The 17,619-nt window shown below is 35.6% G+C and overlaps 2 protein-coding genes across 2 annotated transcripts; one reads left to right on the top strand and one right to left on the bottom strand.

The window, feature by feature from the left end:
* Positions 1-950: 950 nt before the first annotated feature.
* On the top strand, positions 951-8,493 carry stc2b (stanniocalcin 2b). The gene is made up of 4 exons (XM_051093288.1): positions 951-1,368; positions 3,523-3,665; positions 3,933-4,144; positions 6,277-8,493. Exons 1-4 carry the CDS (start codon positions 1,140-1,142, stop codon positions 6,647-6,649), a joined length of 957 nt encoding a protein of 318 aa, XP_050949245.1. The 5' UTR covers positions 951-1,139; the 3' UTR covers positions 6,650-8,493.
* Positions 8,494-10,363: 1,870 nt separating this feature from the next.
* Positions 10,364-14,474, bottom strand: bnip1b (BCL2 interacting protein 1b). The gene is made up of 6 exons (XM_051093289.1): positions 14,348-14,474; positions 14,085-14,177; positions 12,744-12,835; positions 12,570-12,671; positions 12,273-12,391; positions 10,364-11,087 (listed from the first exon to the last, which is right to left on the bottom strand). The coding sequence occupies exons 1-6, from the start codon at positions 14,429-14,431 to the stop codon at positions 10,891-10,893; spliced, it is 687 nt and encodes a 228-aa protein (XP_050949246.1). The 5' UTR covers positions 14,432-14,474; the 3' UTR covers positions 10,364-10,890.
* Between the last annotated feature and the right edge of the window lie 3,145 nt (positions 14,475-17,619).

A 17,619-nucleotide genomic window follows, 5' to 3' on the forward strand; every position in this document is an offset into this window, starting at 1 on the left:
TATGTTCAAGACAAAACCTCATATTAAATAAAAATAACTCAAAAAGTAAATGCGATTCCTTGTACGGGGTCTCAGGAGGTTATCTTGGAGCGCTGTTGGGTTATACATCCAACTAATTGAGGTTGAATGTGAACATCCCATTAGGTCCATCTAATAGATTTAACATGTGTACTCGCCACCTGATAGCTGGAGGCTGCATTACTGTACGATCATATGACTATGGTGCGAATTACAGGATGGGGGGTTGGGGGTTATGACCCCCTCCAGAGTAAGTCAAGACAAAAGGTTGGGGCTGGGAGTACATAAACATTTTCAATTCTAGTGTCCACAGCTCTGTCTGAATGAAACATATCAGCAGTATATCATTTCATGCAGCAAGAAAAATGGGTCACATTGCCTGAGTGTGCCAAACTGAGTGCATTCAATCAAAAGGTGCATGCACACAACATAGAAATGTATTTACATAAGGAAACTCTTCTTAAAATTTCTCATATCAGTTACTGCAGTAAGATAAGCAGGTGTTTCATTCTATACATTTTTAGCACGAACAGAACATTGTATTTGACGAATCAGGCGACAAAACCGGAACTATTAATTTTATAATTTAATATAGCTGAAGCTAGTCGGGGCTAGTTGTCACACTTTTTATTCCATGCATAAAAATGTGTTAACTGATGTCGCTTTAAGGAAAATTTAAACAGTAAAAAGGAAAACACAAAAGAATTACAGCAGCAAAAATCATCAAAACAGGAAACTGAAAAGGATGCATACAAAGATAGGAAATTCAATGAATGAATTTTAGCCTGTATCTCGTGTGACAACTTGCCCCCACATGATATATATGAAAAACTATAGCAAAAATATAATGTATAAATCTTAGTTAATTAAAAAAAAAAAATGCATTAGGACTTTTGACTCAAACCTTACAGTGACTCAACCCTTGTGACAACTAGCCCCGGTCTCCGCTATACGTGCTGTATGAACTTCAAATGTACGCACGGTGCTGTCGTCTCGCCGGTGACTGTGATTGGTCAGCACCTGCTCACCTCCTTCATCCAAACTGACATGAGTTGGAGGAAATATAGGCAGCATCCATCCCCCCGATCCTCACTACGCGTCTGCGCTGCTCCCTCCGCCGCATGTGCTTCATTCTCTATGGTAATGCTACAGTGATCGGAAGCCCTTCTCAGTTTTACACAGCGTTATCATCATCATCACGAGACATGCGTGTGCAACTGACTATAGGAGTGTTTATCTTCTTTTTGGCGGTGCGGCAAACACACGCGACTGATTCCAGCAGCGCTCATGACACCTCACATGAGAGATCACTGAACATCCAGAAGAGAAGACTCTCTCTGCAGAACACAGGTAGGTTCTGCGCAGTGCATGCACAGAAAATCAACCACATCTCGTAAACGCATGATTAAAGCTGTATCAAACTTTTAGATGTTCTATCAAACAACTTATTTCCAAATTATGTCATCCTGGTTAGCACGTTAAAATGCGTTTTCTAAAACGGTTCTGTCTTACCTACTTAATATATCAGATGTCAGGGTTCCCTCAGTGCAATAAATATAATAAACATGGATTTTCACACCGTTGCAGAAACGTTATGACGTTGTCACGTCGCGACGTTCTGGGAACCTCATTACCACGTCCAAACTGGTACATTTTTTTTCCAAACTCGTACTGTCATTAAAATAGCAAAATAGAAATAAATGTAGACATTTTAAAAGGTGATACTTGAGTGTTGACTTTTTTTTAATGATAATTAGTGTTCTGACAAGGCTATATGTAACCGTCATATTACGATCGCTATACTCCTATTTTAACTGTAACTTTAAACTACATGTAAATGTTATTATGGTTTCCCCCCTTCCCCCCTTTTAAAATGTAGCTACTTGCCTCAGAAAATATGTCCTCCTGTCAGAATCCATGTGCACGCGCTGCTCTGTCAGTTAAAGCTTTTCGCGCGAAAAATTCAAAATGTCTCTTCAGCTGGCCAGGTTTAAAATAATACATTTGGAACGTTATTTGTCTACTTTTAGAACTTTTTTATAGCCACTGAGTTCTGTTTTTAGTTTAAAAAATAGACAACCTTCCAAATGCTTCAATGCTGCCTTTTTTAAATTCAAATGAAGTAAAAACATTTAATTAATGTAAATTTAGGTTCTGGCTTCATTGTGGTAGTAAAAACTGGTATATTCAGAACACTTCTTAAATATTGTATTTTGGTTGCATAATTATTTAACTGTAATTGTGGCATGGCTTCTAGAACATTTATAATAGTGATCTAACTGCTATTGTCAAAAGACTAAGAATATTTACAGTCATAAGGCAGCAAATTACACACGTGAACATAAATTTAGAACACTGCATTTCAAAGTCCACAAAGAGACAGTGTGTCGCAAACAAAGTTCTTTGCGGCAAACTTAACGGATATGGAACCTTTAGAATAATCTGAGTGTTCTCATTCGCAGTCTTTCAAACAATGTCCATGTTACCCATTGTGGCTTACTTGTTGAATTATTTTATAAATATATTTTATAAAACTATATAAACCTTGTTTAAATACAGTAAAATGCTACAGTAACTAGTTAGCTTATCATGTTTCCACCATGTATGGTGGAAAAACTGTTAATGGATAAACACATTATATGTAATTTTACTATAAAATACTGTCAAGTAAATACATTTCGTGAAACATCATGGTTCAATTTTGCATAAATCATTTTGTTTCTTTTTTACTCTTGTTATCAGTAATGTACATTAAAGTGTCTTGTGATACACTGTCTGTTATTTAAGGATTGTTCATTGCATTATTTTAGTGTCGTGTGTTACCCTGATAGTGTTTTGTCTTTGTGAGCATGACCCTGTGCACAACTATTAACACTGTAAAAATGCTACAGTAAAAACCTATGAATTGGTTAATGGTAACTTCCCTTACTATATACGGTAAAATACAGTTTTTGGAAGTGAAAAAGAACATAGTTTACAATGAAAATACGTAAATTGAGATTCCCAGATGTTCCCTGTGTTACGTTTCATGTTTTTTTTTTGTTACATTTAATTGCATTGCATTTTGTTTTTACATTGATATATATGTTTATCTGTGTTTATTTTTAGTTTTTTTTCTTATCAGTTATGTTCATTAGGGTTGCATGTTACATCTACTGTTGTTAAATTAATGCGTTTTTACCATAAATGTTATGCAGTTTGTTTTAAACTGCATGTTTTATGGACAGGCCACTTACGATTAACTCATCATTTTCTATTGTGCCACCTGTGTTATTATAATGCTTATCGGTAGGATAGAAAAGCCGATTTTGGTAGCTAAATTTGGTATATTGACATTATAAGCTATAAAATATGCAGGTATCCCTAAAAATCTGAAACAGTATTTTTTCATTACATTTAACAGGATATATTTCGCAGTGTTACTATAGAAAGAGCAATGTGTAATTATTGTAAGATCTGTAATGTGACTACTCAAAAGTTCTCTCTCCCTTGACCATTCTCCAGCGGAGATTCAGCAGTGTCTGGTGAACGCAGGTGATGTGGGATGCGGGATGTTTGAGTGCTTCAACAACAACTCTTGCGAGATCCGTGGACTACATGACATCTGCATGACGTTCCTCCACAACGCTGGCAAATTTGACTCCCAGGTATGATCCTGACTGCTGACTGCTTTACTTCTGTATTTGAATCACAGTGTGCGTAACATGTACACTATAATGTTATTTAATACTTAGTCTGAGGTTGGATTCGCATCTTGCATGCTTTCCACTGCGATCTACAGTACCTCATCATCAAGAGCTGCCAGTTTGTTCACTATGTCCTTATCATTAGACATACTTCAGCTGATATTAACTTGCCATTAACTGCATGTGCTAACAGCTCTGATTTGATGAACGACTTATGCATCACCGCAGGGAAAATCATTCATCAAAGATGCGCTGAAATGCATGGCCCATGGACTTCGCCACAAGTTCAGCTGCGTCAGCCGCAAGTGTCTGGCTGTGAAAGAGATGGTGTTTCAGCTACAGCGCGAGTGTTACGTCAAACACAACCTCTGCTCTGCCGTGAGGGAGAACGTCAACGTCATGGTGGAGATGATCCACTTCAAAGACCTGTTTCCTAAAGGGTGAGTCCTTCAATATGAAAGGTGTGCGATATTGACAGCCCTGTTGAAAAAACACAGCACATGCTGGTTAGGTATGTTTTGAAGCATTGCAGCTGGTTTGAGCTGGTTTTTATCTGGTCCTTAGTTGGGACTAGTTGCTCACGACCAGCTTAAACCAGCTCAAACCAGCTACCATGTTTCAAAACCTAGCCAGCATATTGCTGTTTTTTTCAACAGGGAACAAAGGATATCCTGATATTTTCTGGGATTTTGTCAAAAATGATCTTTTTGCTGAGTGTGTTTTTGTGCTGGTAGGTGGACTAGTTTAGGCCTTTCGTATTTCCCATATTCTATGCAGTATTTAATTCACAGCAGAAATTGACTTTTGATTTTGTCAGTATGGGGTGATACTGCATTTATCACCTTAAATTGATTTCCAGGAGCATTTCTACCTTTATAAGAGCATTTTTGTGATATGTATGACTCATCTTTTATATCAAATTCTTAAACTCAATTAAAATAAAATACCATAGTTTGTTACCAATCAACAAAATCATTTTTGCACAGCAGAAGTGCACAGAAGCTAAATCTAAAGCAGCATTCAGATGTATTTACACTGCAATTATTATTGCATAAAATGCTTTGAGATAATAATATAAAAAAAAGATTAAATGATACTATTAATGTGACTGTCTTAATGGGTGAGGTATTGAGTCATTCACTCAACTGATTTGTTCAAAAGTGCTGATTCATTCAGGAGCGAAACACTACAGAGACACTCAATTGTTCTGCTGTGGCTTAGTTTGAACCATTTCCATTGGTGATATAGAGCAAAAACAAGTCAATTTCAACAAGTCAACCTTTATTTCTATAGTGCTTTATACAGTACAGACTGTGTCAAAGCAGCTACACTGTTAAACAAGAAAACATCTGAATTAATTAGGGAAACTCAATTATGAAAACAATTCTGATTCTGCTGTGAAGCAGCTCTAAAAGACAACAACGTCATTATTCAGCTTAAGTCAGTTCAGTGTTGGATAGGGCTGCAATAAATTTCAATACCACACTTGCAATTGTGATGATATTAGACAAAAAAATGCTACACACTTTTGCAAAGTTAAAACCCACATTGTTAAAACAACAACTGAGATATTGTTGTAGATGATAAATATTCCACTTCGATATCAGATGTGCATATCAGATGTGCTTCGATATCAGATTATTCCACTTTGAAATAAGTGTTCCGTGTCGGAATGTCTGGTTTGTTTTGGTCTGTGTGACTCCGCCCACTGCCCAATAGTTTACCAATAGTATTTTGACACCCAGGGTTGCCAGTTAATGGAAAACACAGCATATTGCAACCATAGAAGCCAACAAAAAAATGGGTCAGTGATAGCAGATTCTGCTCGACCTAAAAAAGCCTCGGCATCCGTCAGAAAAAGCTCTATGACCAGAAGAATATTAAAACATGCATAAATCGTTTCCATTGTCAATTTCACGCAGTGAAAAATACATTGTGGAACAAAGAGGAAACTGACCACATGCCGACAGGCAAGACAGAGCAGGTTACGACTGGTATAAAGCAAGGTCTCAGCTTTAAATTGTTGTCATTTTTTAAAGAAGTTCAGACAGTACTATTTTAAGGCTTTTTAATGTATCGTGACAGATCTCTGTATTGCATTATTAGATAAATCGACACATGAACTGATCGTCTTTTCTTATTTAATTAAAAGCATGAAATAAACATGAATGAACATCAGAACGTATTTCTTTTCAACTGCGGAAAGACATCAATACACCCAATTTTTCAAGTTTAAGTCCACTGAAGTTCATCTACTCTCCTGTCTGATTTGTTTGTCTACAAAATGGCGGATTTGGCATCATGACTGGTCAGATCGCCTGTCAGTCAAGCTGTTTGCGAGGGGTCAGTTGCTCTCATTCCTGTCTTCAATCTGGCAACCAACGTGAGAACTGAGTCTCAGTATGAGGGGGAAGGAAGAAACAGTGCTCTCCAATATTTTGAATTTGGACTGAAGTACCTATTTCAACCACTAGCTGTCAATATCACATACTGCTCAAAAGTATATCATGTGTAATGGGCCTTAACTGCGGTTTTACTCCTGTTCCTAACTGTCTCCTCTTCTCACCAAAAGGCCCCATGTGGAGTTAGTAAACATCCTGTTGGGATGCGGCGAGGAGGTGCGCGTCGCCATCGCCCGCCGAATACGAACTCAGTGCGAGCAGAACTGGGGAGCTCTGTGCGGGAGCCTGAGTCTCTGTGCCCTCGGAAAGGTGGAGAACCAGGCCGGTTCCACCCTCGCTCCCGTCCCAGATACCACCACCTCATCGGGAGCCAGCGGCAACTCCCTCCCTCCCGCGAACCTGCTTATCCCTGAGGCTGACGGGGAAACGGTTTGGACACTCACAGAAGGAGATGAAGAAAATCAGTCCTCAGGTCCACAAGACAACGCCTCTAATACCGAAAAAGAGCTAAAGAGGTCTCTGAATGCCACCAAAAGAAGGTGAAGGGAAGGGGGGTTCTCAGTGCCTTTAGCCCACATGTCCAAAAAGGCTTGTTCACTGCTCTCCTTCCCTGCCTCGCTCAAGGACAAATAAGCTGCAGTCTCCAGTGGTTCTATAAGAGCACCATCGACGACAGGGTATTTCGATGTGATGTTACATTTAGAGCTGCCGTCGGTCATTGTGTTCGTTTTGTAGGTCATTCTGTGAGAACATGGACTGGTACAATATTTAATAGGAGTCTCAACTATTTCGCAATATTGCAGTGGCGTTTCACCCTTGTAGATGTATTTGTAGATTGTGGACATTCCTCAGACTGCAGACTCCTCAGAATGCTTAGAGGGAGTCTGTCAGGCTGCAATTCTGAATAGCATTATTACAAAAACTGGGCCTTGTGTTTTGTGATGACATCATTCCATCTGCTCAGTATTTGTCTGCTTTGAAGCAACGCCATTTGGGTGAACATCACGGAAACATGTCTGGGTCACATTTCACCCCAAAAGAAAGAAAGGAAATATAAATATTAATAAATGATGTTCATTTAAAAAAAGAAATAACGAAAAATAATTCAAACACAGGATTACACTTTCGTTCAAAAGTTTGGGGTTAAGTATGCTTAAAAAAAAAAAAAAAAAACTTAATATAATTATTTTTTTTATTTAGCATGCTAGTGGCATTAAAGATATTTATAATATTACAAAAAGTCTATTTCAAATACATGCTGCTTTTTCGAACTTTGTAGTCATCAAAGAATCCTTAAAAAATGATTTCCACAAAAATAAGCACAATAAGAATGCCTCTTGTAATTATCATTGTTCATCATTATTATCAGTGTTGAATTTTTTTGCTGCTTAATATTTTGTTTTTCAGGATTCTTTGATGAATAGAAAATTCAAAATAACATTAAAATTTAGAATTTTTGCAATATTGTACATTTCTTAAATGTCATCTTTTCAACTGTAAACTTTTGAATTGTAGTGTATCATGGTTTACACAAAAATAGTATATAATAATATTAAAAGCTGCAAAAACTGCATATTAGAATGATTTCTGGACGCTCATGTGACATTGAAGACTGGAGTAACGATGCTAAAAATTCAACTTTGCATTACAGGAATAAATTATATTTTAAAACATGTTAGAATAGTAAATAGTTCTTTTAAATGGGAATAATATTTCACATTTTTATTATTTTTACTGTATTTCTGATCAAATAAATGCAGCCCTGGTGAGCCTAAGAGACTTCAAAAACATTTTAAAAGCTTACAGATCCCAATCATTTGAATAATAGTGTATATATTTTATATTAATATAATCAATCTATGTTTAGGACCATTTAAATTGTTGAATTGTGGCATTATTTCAAGGAATTTGGCCTTGATGTATTTACTTTATCATTAGTAGTAGTATTTTAAGTAGTAATAGTTCTTTTTGCTGCGTTTCAGTAAATAATTACTGCAAATCTTTAAAATTAACATTAAGGCACTACATGACATACTACCATGCTTTAAATACATTTAATAATCTAGTGTTTTCTGCTCTCTTCTTATCTCTTTCTTTTGATTTCGGGTGAAATATGGATCTGTACGTGTTCCAGATTTATCTATTTGGACTGTTTTTGAGCACAAGTAAAGCCTCAGCAGCAGATATAAGCTCTTATATGCCACATGCTTCATGCGGTACACTCAGATGTGTCCACTGCAGTGTTGCTGTTGCCAAGGCAATGTGACATATCTAATATGTAATATCAGATTTCATATTTTTCTTGCATAGAATTTAGAGTAGACATTTTTCATATGTGATAAAAAAAAAAAAAAACCTATGCCTTCTTCCTAGATAGATTACAGTTACATACACAATATGACAGAATATGCAGATCATTGATTTTGGACCTACCTCATCTCTGTAACATGCACCTGTACTGATATACTGTATAATATATTGCATAAAACATGTTAGAATGTGTCCCATATTTTCAAAAGGCAAACTGGTCAATGCCTAAACTCACTCCCCTCTGTTTCAGTGTGTGTCTTGTAGATATTTTACATTATTTTTTAATTTAAATTAATTTCTTCAAATTTATGCATGAAGTGTATCTTGTGGATTTTTATTTTCAAGTCAGGTTCATTTCAGCCACTATAGAGTGCTGGTAAGTCATTTTATATACATGCTTGTACTATTTATTTTTTATTTTCTTTTAGTTATTTTATCAAGTATTTACGTTTTTTTTATTTGGGATCTGTAACAAAGTAATCAAATGTATTCACTGAAAAAAAGTTTTTTTTTTCCCACAATAAATTAACCTTGTATCCAATTTTTAGCCTTTTGTGGATTTAAAACATGCATGAATCATCACAGCTTCTGAAAGGTTATAAAGAAACTATAATGGCACCTGGCACTTGGGTAACTTTTTACCCTCAGAAACCAAGTGCGGCAAGACCACAACGTTTGCTTTGTGCAACACTTTGTGCACATGTGGTGATTTAAATGGATGGAGCTTGTCTGAGACGAGTAATTTTGGCAATACACTACCAGTCAAAATCTGGAATAATTAAAATTTTTTTATGTTTTGGAAGTCTCTTATGCTTACTAAGGGTGCTTTTATTTAAAAAAAAAAAAAAAAAAGTGAAATATTATTGCATAAAAATATAAAGTATAAAAATATTATTGCTTAAAATCTCTATTTTGATATATTTTAAAACACAAATTTATTCCTGTGACAGCAGAACCCAACTTTCAGTAGCCATTACTCCAGTCTTCAGTGTCACATGATATTTCAAAAAGAATATTATTGTTTTTACTGTATTTTTGATCAAATAAATGATACATGCAGCATTCTAAGCATCATTTGAACAGTAGTGTAAATGAATAAGGGACAAATCTGATCAGTTCTGAATCAAGTAACCTACTTTGTAAGACAAACCCAGACACATACTGTACTAGAGTAAGGTAAAACAGATATATTACACCCCCTAGTGGTTCATTCCACTGAAGAACATGCAAGACCATAACAGCCCCAAACGTCTTCCATGTTGTGAACAGCCTAAAATCATGCTCTGAGATCTTTAATGCAGAATCATGTAATCAAGTTAAATCAGGTGGTTTCAACTCAGGAAACTCTGGCTTCACTGGAATGACTAGAATGGCAATCAATCAGAGTCAATGCTGATGCTGTAAACAATATGAAATATTCCAGATAATTAACCTGCAATCAAAAGTTTGGAATAAATACGATTTTTAATTATTCCAAGTCTCTTATGTTCATCGATTAAGGCTGCATTTATTTAATCACGAATACAGTAAACTCTACTATGTGAAGTAGTCATTGTAATTTAAAAGAACTGTTTTGTTATAACACATTTTAAAAAGTAATTTATTCCCATGATCAAAGACGAATTTTTAGCATCATTACTCCAGTCTTCAGTCACATGATCCTTCAGAAATCTTTCTAAAATGCCGATTTGCTGCTCAAGAAACATTTATTATCAGTTGAAATTTTATTTATTATTTTTTTCCAGAAATGATGCATATACGGTCACTTTTGATCAATTTAATGCATCCTTGCTTTAAAAAAAAATTATTACTTTCTTTAAAAATAAAATAAATAAATAAAAACATATACAGTAAAAAATATTTACTGTATTTTTGAGCAAATAAGTGCAACCTTAGAGCAACATAAGAGACTACTTTGTTTTAAAAAAAAATCATAAGTTATTCTAATCTTTTGATCTGTAGTGTATATGAAGCATACTGAGCCACTATTATTTATTATTACAGTAGTTCATAAGGCACAAACATCTTTAAGGTTGTTTTAAATTTTAAGCAGACATTGTCCATCAGGTTATTGGAATATTACTGTACTAACCTGAGAACGAAAAACATTTTATTATTGTACAAACAACTACACTGATTATAAAATACACGACAGAATATGCAAATGCAATCAGTAAGATTAATGTAGCAAAATGTATAAGACAGCAAAGTGCATTTCATTCCTTCCTGAATAGCTGTTTAGTGATCCTGATAATTAAGATTTTGTAATAGCACTTCAGTATTCTTCCTTATTGTGTCCCCAGAGAATTCTGAAGCTTGTCATCATTTGCTCTCACTTTATGGAGAGTAAATGATGACAAAATTCTCATTTTGAAAGAACTACTGGTTTAAGAACTGCGTGTCTCATTTGGGTCATAACATTCACAGAATGATTTCTGGAAAGCAGTGTTAAGCTGACACAGTTCTTTTTTCCACTAAATGAAGGGGAAGAGTCTCTTTTTCAGGATGTAGAGCACTGTAGCCAGAAACAGAGCGAGAGCTAAAAAGATCAGCAGTTTGTCGGTCAGTTCACGGCGATTATATTTCAGGATAAGTTTTCGCCCCAAGTGAATGGTTCCCGTCATGGCCTTAAACTCTTCATTTGTCTCTTGCACAGTCCTTGAGGATGAAGCTGGAAACAGAGCAAGTGGAGAAAATACACAAAACTTAAGAACTTGAAATATTCATAACAGAATGGCGGAAAAAAACATGCTGACGTGGTCATTGCTGTTTGGAAATATTATTTTTCCACTCATAATTATCTAGTTTGGACTGGTGGATAATGCGAAACCATCAGTCAAGACTCTGCAAGTCTGTTGTATCTGTAATATGTACACTGCCATTACATTTTGGGGTCAAAATATGTCTTTTAGTTTATTTATTCTTAAAAAAATAATAATATTAGACTGTATATAGTCATCACATTTCAGAATTGCATGATGCAGATGGTTGTTCAGAAGCAGTGCTCCATGTTCATGTTTACAAAATTGCTACAAAGTTTTTATATACAAATTTGCATTTTAAATCTCTAAACAAAATCTTGTATCATAGATTATTTTACCTTCATTAAATACACATTTTCACTAGCGGTTTTTCTCCCAAATTAATTCATGAAAAAAATATTTATACACTTTTTATAGATGGGTTGACTGATGGATGGGAGGATAGATAGTAATAAGAAACGTTTCTTGGGAGCTAAATCAGCATATTAGAATTATTTCTGAAGGATCATGTGAGACTGAAGACTAATAATGATGTAATGATGCTGATTTTTTTTTTTTTTTTTTTGCATCACGGGAATTCAATTTGAAAATATAGTTTAAAAAAAAAAATCATATTTCACAGCATTAATATTTTTGCTGTATTTTTGTGAGTTTTGATCAATGTCATAAAAACATTATAAAATAAACATTATAAAATCTTCACTTAGCAACCCCAAATATTTGAACAATAATGTTTATAAAATAGTGTGTTTGGTTTGCTTGCTTTGTTTAGATGTATTTATTCATTTATGCTTTCTAAACTGTTCTGAGCACTATTTGTTGTTATGTTTATTGCTATTAGTAACTCCGCACATGACACATCTAATAATGTGATGTCACTGTGCAGAATAAACCAACCAGAATAAATCAACCAAGACTAACGATGTTTCTTTAGGTGTAAAACCTTGTAGCGATAGCAATAGATCACCTATATATTACAATTATGTTAAATTTCTACTCATTAGTCACCGAACTATTCTTTTAATTGATTTACATCCTTATATTATGATGGTTATGATATCAGGCCCAATTAGCACATAGTATTTTTTTTTTACCCAGAGATCCGATGGTCTCCTCGCTCTGCTGCACCTGCTGTGCCATCATACGGCTGATGCTCATCAGACTCTCTGTGATGTCACTGGAGGTCTGCACCAAACTCTCTTTAGTCGCCTTCCTAAAGCCACAACAAGAAGATGAATTTAGTAAATATGGCTTAGGTGTTGACAAGTTAAAACACAATCCGTTTAAATACCACATAAATGTGCAATAGTTTTGTTTTTCACAAATCCTAGAAAAGTTTAAATGTCAAACGCACTGATTTGAAAAGCGCAGCCTTGAGCAGCATGATTTACCTTTGCCTAACTAAATCACCACCTTGAAGCAGTTCGTCCTTCTCCAGGTTGTCAATGGCCTGCTTGCAGGCCAGATTTGCTTTCCTCCACGCCATCTGGTTACTGAAACACAGGGGTAGTGATAATATTGTAATAATCAGAAAGAAGATTAGACAACAAAAAATGTTTTCTAACCTCAACATCTGCTTCCGATGGCCTTCCATTTCACTCAGGATAGCTTGCTTATCAGTCTCTCGGTCTTGTTCTTTTGCCATCTGTTCCATGTCCTATCAAAAAGTTTGGTTTAGCTATTATCTGCGGTGTTACCCCTGTAAAGCCTTTTTTAAAGCAACAGTTCACCCAAAAATGAAAATCCTGTCATTAATTACTCACCCTCATGTCATTCCAAACACGTAAGAACTTTGTTCATCTTCGGAACACAAATTTAGATATTTTTGATAAAAGGAGAATAGTTGAAAAAAGCTGTTATTTTAGGGGTTTTTTTGCACAACAAAAAGCATTCGTAGCTTCATAAAATTACAGTTGAACCACTGATGTCACATGGACTATTTTAAAAATGTCCTTACTACCTTTCTGGGCCTCGAACATGGTAGTTGTGTTGCTGTCTATGCAGGGTCAGAAAACTTTTTTTTTAGTTTTAATTTAATTTTAATAGTTTTAATTTCAAATGCAATGTGAAGCAAAACATATGTTGTATAAACAAACATTACAAACATTTTTCTTCAATAACAAGAGAAAGACAGAAATAAAGAAAAACAAACAAAAAATGTGTTCCTTTCAGTTAGTTTGCAATAAGAGGGTCAGAAAACTTTCATCAAAAATATCTTAATTTGTGTTCTGAAGACAAACGAAGGTCTTACAGTCTTTACATGAGTGAGTAATTGATAATAGGATTTTCATTTTTGGTTGAACTACTCTTTTAACAGAAGAGTTTATTGAACCTTTAGAAAAAAATATAAAAGTAACTGAAAAAAAGGCTTATAAATATCAGTTGTCACTCTTTATCTCAAAATATAATGCAATGAAATGCAATGATGACTGATGTACAAATAAATATTCCTCAGTAGACTTGCATCATATGATGCTTACATTTTAACATGATTTGTCTATATATATATATATATATATATATGATTGGATAATCAAGTATTTTCATACTATCATTCTTACATTATAAAAATCGTTAAAGATGTATATAATTATAGATACGTCAGTAATCCAATTAAAATTATTATACCTTTATGATGGATGTTATCCAACTGTCACAAATCTTAACACAGTTTAGTTTTAGCCACAATAGTAACTGCAATAAAATCGTAGTAAGTTTGCAATAACTACCAAATAAGCAAACTAACAAAATTAAATACAGATAAACAACATGCATTAAGACCAAAATGACATGAATCCTGGAAGCTTCTTAGATGTTGAATTTGATCCCATATCATTATATATTTACAGTAGTGACAGAAACCCTGACATTTGTATCTGTGTGGTTATATGAAACGACGAATATACCTGAATCCTTTGTCTTAACTGATTGAACTTTTCCTTCACTGTAGAGTTCAAATCCATAAGCACTGCCTGTGGTCCACAGCACTCTCTTATGTCCTGACACGAAAAGAAAAGACTTCTTGAAAGAAGAATTTATAGTTTCCATTTCATCCTGACTGACAGACACGACAATTACGGCCGCATCTTTGTATTTCTACGGCAGGCTTATCGGACAAAACTGACAGTAAGACCATAGCAGATAGGTTAATATAAGGAATTACGCCTACCTGGATAAGAGCTTTGATTTCCAGATCATATTTGATAATCTCTTGGCCACATATTCGGACATGTACATCAGAGGAGGACGCCATGTTTGTTGTTATACGACACGTCAGAACGTCCAAACTTCAGCGCATTTTCCGAACGCGTTTTTGACGTGCCCTTCAAAGCTGTTCTGAGAGCAGTAATACTCCTTTCTTAAGAATACATATGATGTATAATTGACAGAAAATATATGTTTAATTCTTTAAAACATCCCACATGCTGTTAACTTTCTATATAATCCTAAACAAAATATACCGCGGTTTTCACAAAACAAGTAAACGTTCACAATGAAATATTGATGAGTATGAAAGTTATTCTTACATTATAAAAATCGTTTAAGATATATAGATTTATAAATAAATACCACAAAATGTCAATCCAGTTATTTGGCTAAACATGTCGTTATGATGTATGTAATAGGATTCAGCTGCAATGTGATTATTTGTAGCATTTCTGTTTTTGGGACGGATTTTCACCATTTAAAACAAGTCAAACAAGTTCTAAACCTTCAAAAAATCCTGTGAAAGAGAACATAACCTCAGAACTAATGACAGAATAATAGTGGAAAGTTTGCAGTTTCGTTTTGACTTGGAAATGCATGACTGCTGCCAGAAGTGCTAGGCATCCAAGAACTGAGTGAGGAAGAGAGAAAGAATTGGAGGAAGAGAAGAAAGGAAGAACAGAATGAGGTAGCTGGGTGATTGGGCCGATCATGTCATTTACAAAGCATGTGAGCAAATCTACTGCCTGCTGAATTTCCATTTACAGGACATGGAGTTAATGCATTTATGAATGCAATCTAGTAAAAACGCACAAGAGATGAAGTGCTGCAGTTTCTAATGTTTATTTTGATAGTAAAATCAATAGTAGAATTAGACTATCATGGTTACAAGCAGAATTGTGGTACCAACTCCGGGCTGATACAATGCAGTGACATAATTAAGGATAATACAAAAAACTGAAATCAAATAATAAGAGGCACAATAACACAAACAGACACATTTTGAAGATCAATCACAACTGCTTTTAAGCCTACTTCACATCTGTACACTAACAAGGCTCGATAAACCAAGCTGTTCTCCAACTAGTTGTGCCGAAAAACGAAAAAACAGAAAGAAATAAAAGTGAAAGAAAATGTCCAAGTATGTCAAAACTCAGCACAACACTGAAACATAAATAGAACAACTGTCAAGATATTGTATTTGAACAGGCATATATGTGAACTACAAATATAGACATTGCTAATAGGATCAAGTAACTGTTAGTTTCAGTAGGATACACTTCTGCAGAGTTTTGCTTAAGAATATCACCAAGAGATCTATGACAGAGCACTTAGCAATGAAATACAGCCTTCCTACTGTGACTAGAACAAAGAAAATCAAAATAATAAAAAAAGGAGAAAGATTTTACACATTTGGGGAGTACACACACAGTACTAGCTACTTAAGGATCCCATGCTAAATTATCAAGTAGAATACCATACAACATTAGAAGCACAAGTTCACGTATTGTGTATTTTTTTCTTCTTTTTTAAGTTTTTTTTTTTTTTTTTTCTCTCTTCTTCTCTTAATAATTGACACTTCAAGTCAATTGTTGTAAATTGAATGTTGTATGGATTTTCGAAACTGAAAACAACAAAAAGAATCGAAACAAAAAAGGTTTTGGTGGCCCTGTTTACGTTTTCGCAAACCCGCTTCCAATGTTGAAGGTCAATTTAGTCGCTGGATGCAAATTTGGCAAAGGTCGGAAGGGAATGTAAATCACTGCAGTGTAGAAAAGTATGCGATCGGACAGGTGCGACCTTTTTGGTAACGTCGGTTTTAGAGTAGTGATTCGAGTGAGTCCGGTGCAAGAGATCTTGGGCCCAACAGTCCAAGTGACCCTACTAGCTCTCCATGTCTTCCTCAACAGAAAAAGAAAGAAACAAACGAGCAAACAGACAATCAAAATAAGCTATCACCGCTACATCAACACGGCCCTTTTCCCGCCCGACCACTGGTTCGGTCCAAGTCCAATATGAGAGCCCGCTGCGGGGTCAGGTCTTGGCACAGGTGTTGCAGTGGTGTGAGCAGATGTCGTAAGAGCAACTTGATTTCGGAACGGTTTCTAGCGTAAGATCGGGGAAGGAGAAGAGTTCACAGACCTGACAGCACGCGTGCCAAGTCGCAGCTCTCATGTCACTGAGGGTGTTCAAGTACATATTTTGAAATTCAGCACCATGGGTGGCGAGACAGGACTCCTACCCAATGTCCAAGTTTTTTGAACCCAATAAAACGAAGAGCTTCTTTCCACCCCCCATCGCCGTGAAGGGAGCCATGCAGCGGAAACCACCAAAAGAAGACTCAACTTTTCTCTGAGGGAGTGACTGAGTGCAAGGAAAGCGCCCTGGTCCACCGAGACTTCCCGACTCCGAAATTCCGTCACGGGACGATCAATGCGCACCTCTGTTTGTGTCGTCTTTGTGTTTGTGGAAAACCTTGATTCTGTTCGTTGGAGAACAACTGCTGAAGGCCATTTCTGTTCGTTGGTGAGTGACTCTGCTCCAAGGTCATAGCCGGCGATCTGAGGAACAGTAGAACCAGAAGAATCGGGAGGCACAATAATCTCGAGCATTGGTGTGGGGACACAAGGTTTGACATTGTCTTTGCAAAGCTTCTTCCACTCAGAGGGCTTCGGAGGAATCCACCACTGCGTACGTCCAACGTATATTTATATATATATATAAAAGTTACAATGTGTCACGTACGGACGCGTTCTACCAAGGTTAAAACGAAGGCAGAGACAATTCCAAACCAAGAACCTAAACAGAAAAAAATCTCACATGGTTTATATATATAATGATATAAACATTTAAAAAAATGAGTCTATGATTGCAGCACTCTTTGGATAGTCTCTCAACCAAAAACATATGGGACACAGTCTTTACGTTTAATCATATTGGACTCCACTGAAGGAAGACTACATTCATCTTTCAATGAAAACTGTATGAGGGCAAAGCAGCAACAGTTCTCATCTGAAGCAAGCTTACTGCTCGACACAGCAGACAAAAAAAAAACCCAAAACAAAACACAAAAAAAAGAGAATTTCAGAGGAAACTTGTGATTTAATTCTTGGCATAATGGGCAAAATCTCGTTTCTGTAGAAAATGTCAATAGATCAAGTTTGGGTTTTCACGTTTGAGTAAGGCACCTGATTTTGCAGGCATCATTTCAAAAAAATAACATCGGAAATTCTG

The sequence above is a fragment of the Labeo rohita genome, chromosome 21 (assembly GCF_022985175.1).
Source record: "Labeo rohita strain BAU-BD-2019 chromosome 21, IGBB_LRoh.1.0, whole genome shotgun sequence".
Classification (NCBI taxonomy): Eukaryota; Metazoa; Chordata; class Actinopteri; order Cypriniformes; family Cyprinidae; genus Labeo; species Labeo rohita.

What these genes read in the sequence shown, in the direction of transcription:
- stc2b (XM_051093288.1), top strand. Translation starts at nt 1,140, where the DNA reads ATGTGCTTCATTCTCTATGGTAATGCTACAGTGATCGGAAGCCCTTCT. An exon ending in ACTCTCTCTGCAGAACACAG is followed by an intron (nt 1,369 to 3,522) that starts GTAGGTTCTGCG and finishes ACCATTCTCCAG; the next exon opens with CGGAGATTCAGCAGTGTCTG. An exon ending in AAAGACCTGTTTCCTAAAGG is followed by an intron (nt 4,145 to 6,276) that starts GTGAGTCCTTCA and finishes TCTCACCAAAAG; the next exon opens with GCCCCATGTGGAGTTAGTAA.
- bnip1b (XM_051093289.1), bottom strand. Translation starts at nt 14,431, where the DNA reads ATGGCGTCCTCCTCTGATGTACATGTCCGAATATGTGGCCAAGAGATT. An exon ending in AAATCAAAGCTCTTATCCAG is followed by an intron (nt 14,178 to 14,347) that starts GTAGGCGTAATT and finishes TTTTCGTGTCAG; the next exon opens with GACATAAGAGAGTGCTGTGG. An exon ending in CATCGGAAGCAGATGTTGAG is followed by an intron (nt 12,672 to 12,743) that starts GTTAGAAAACAT and finishes CCTGTGTTTCAG; the next exon opens with TAACCAGATGGCGTGGAGGA.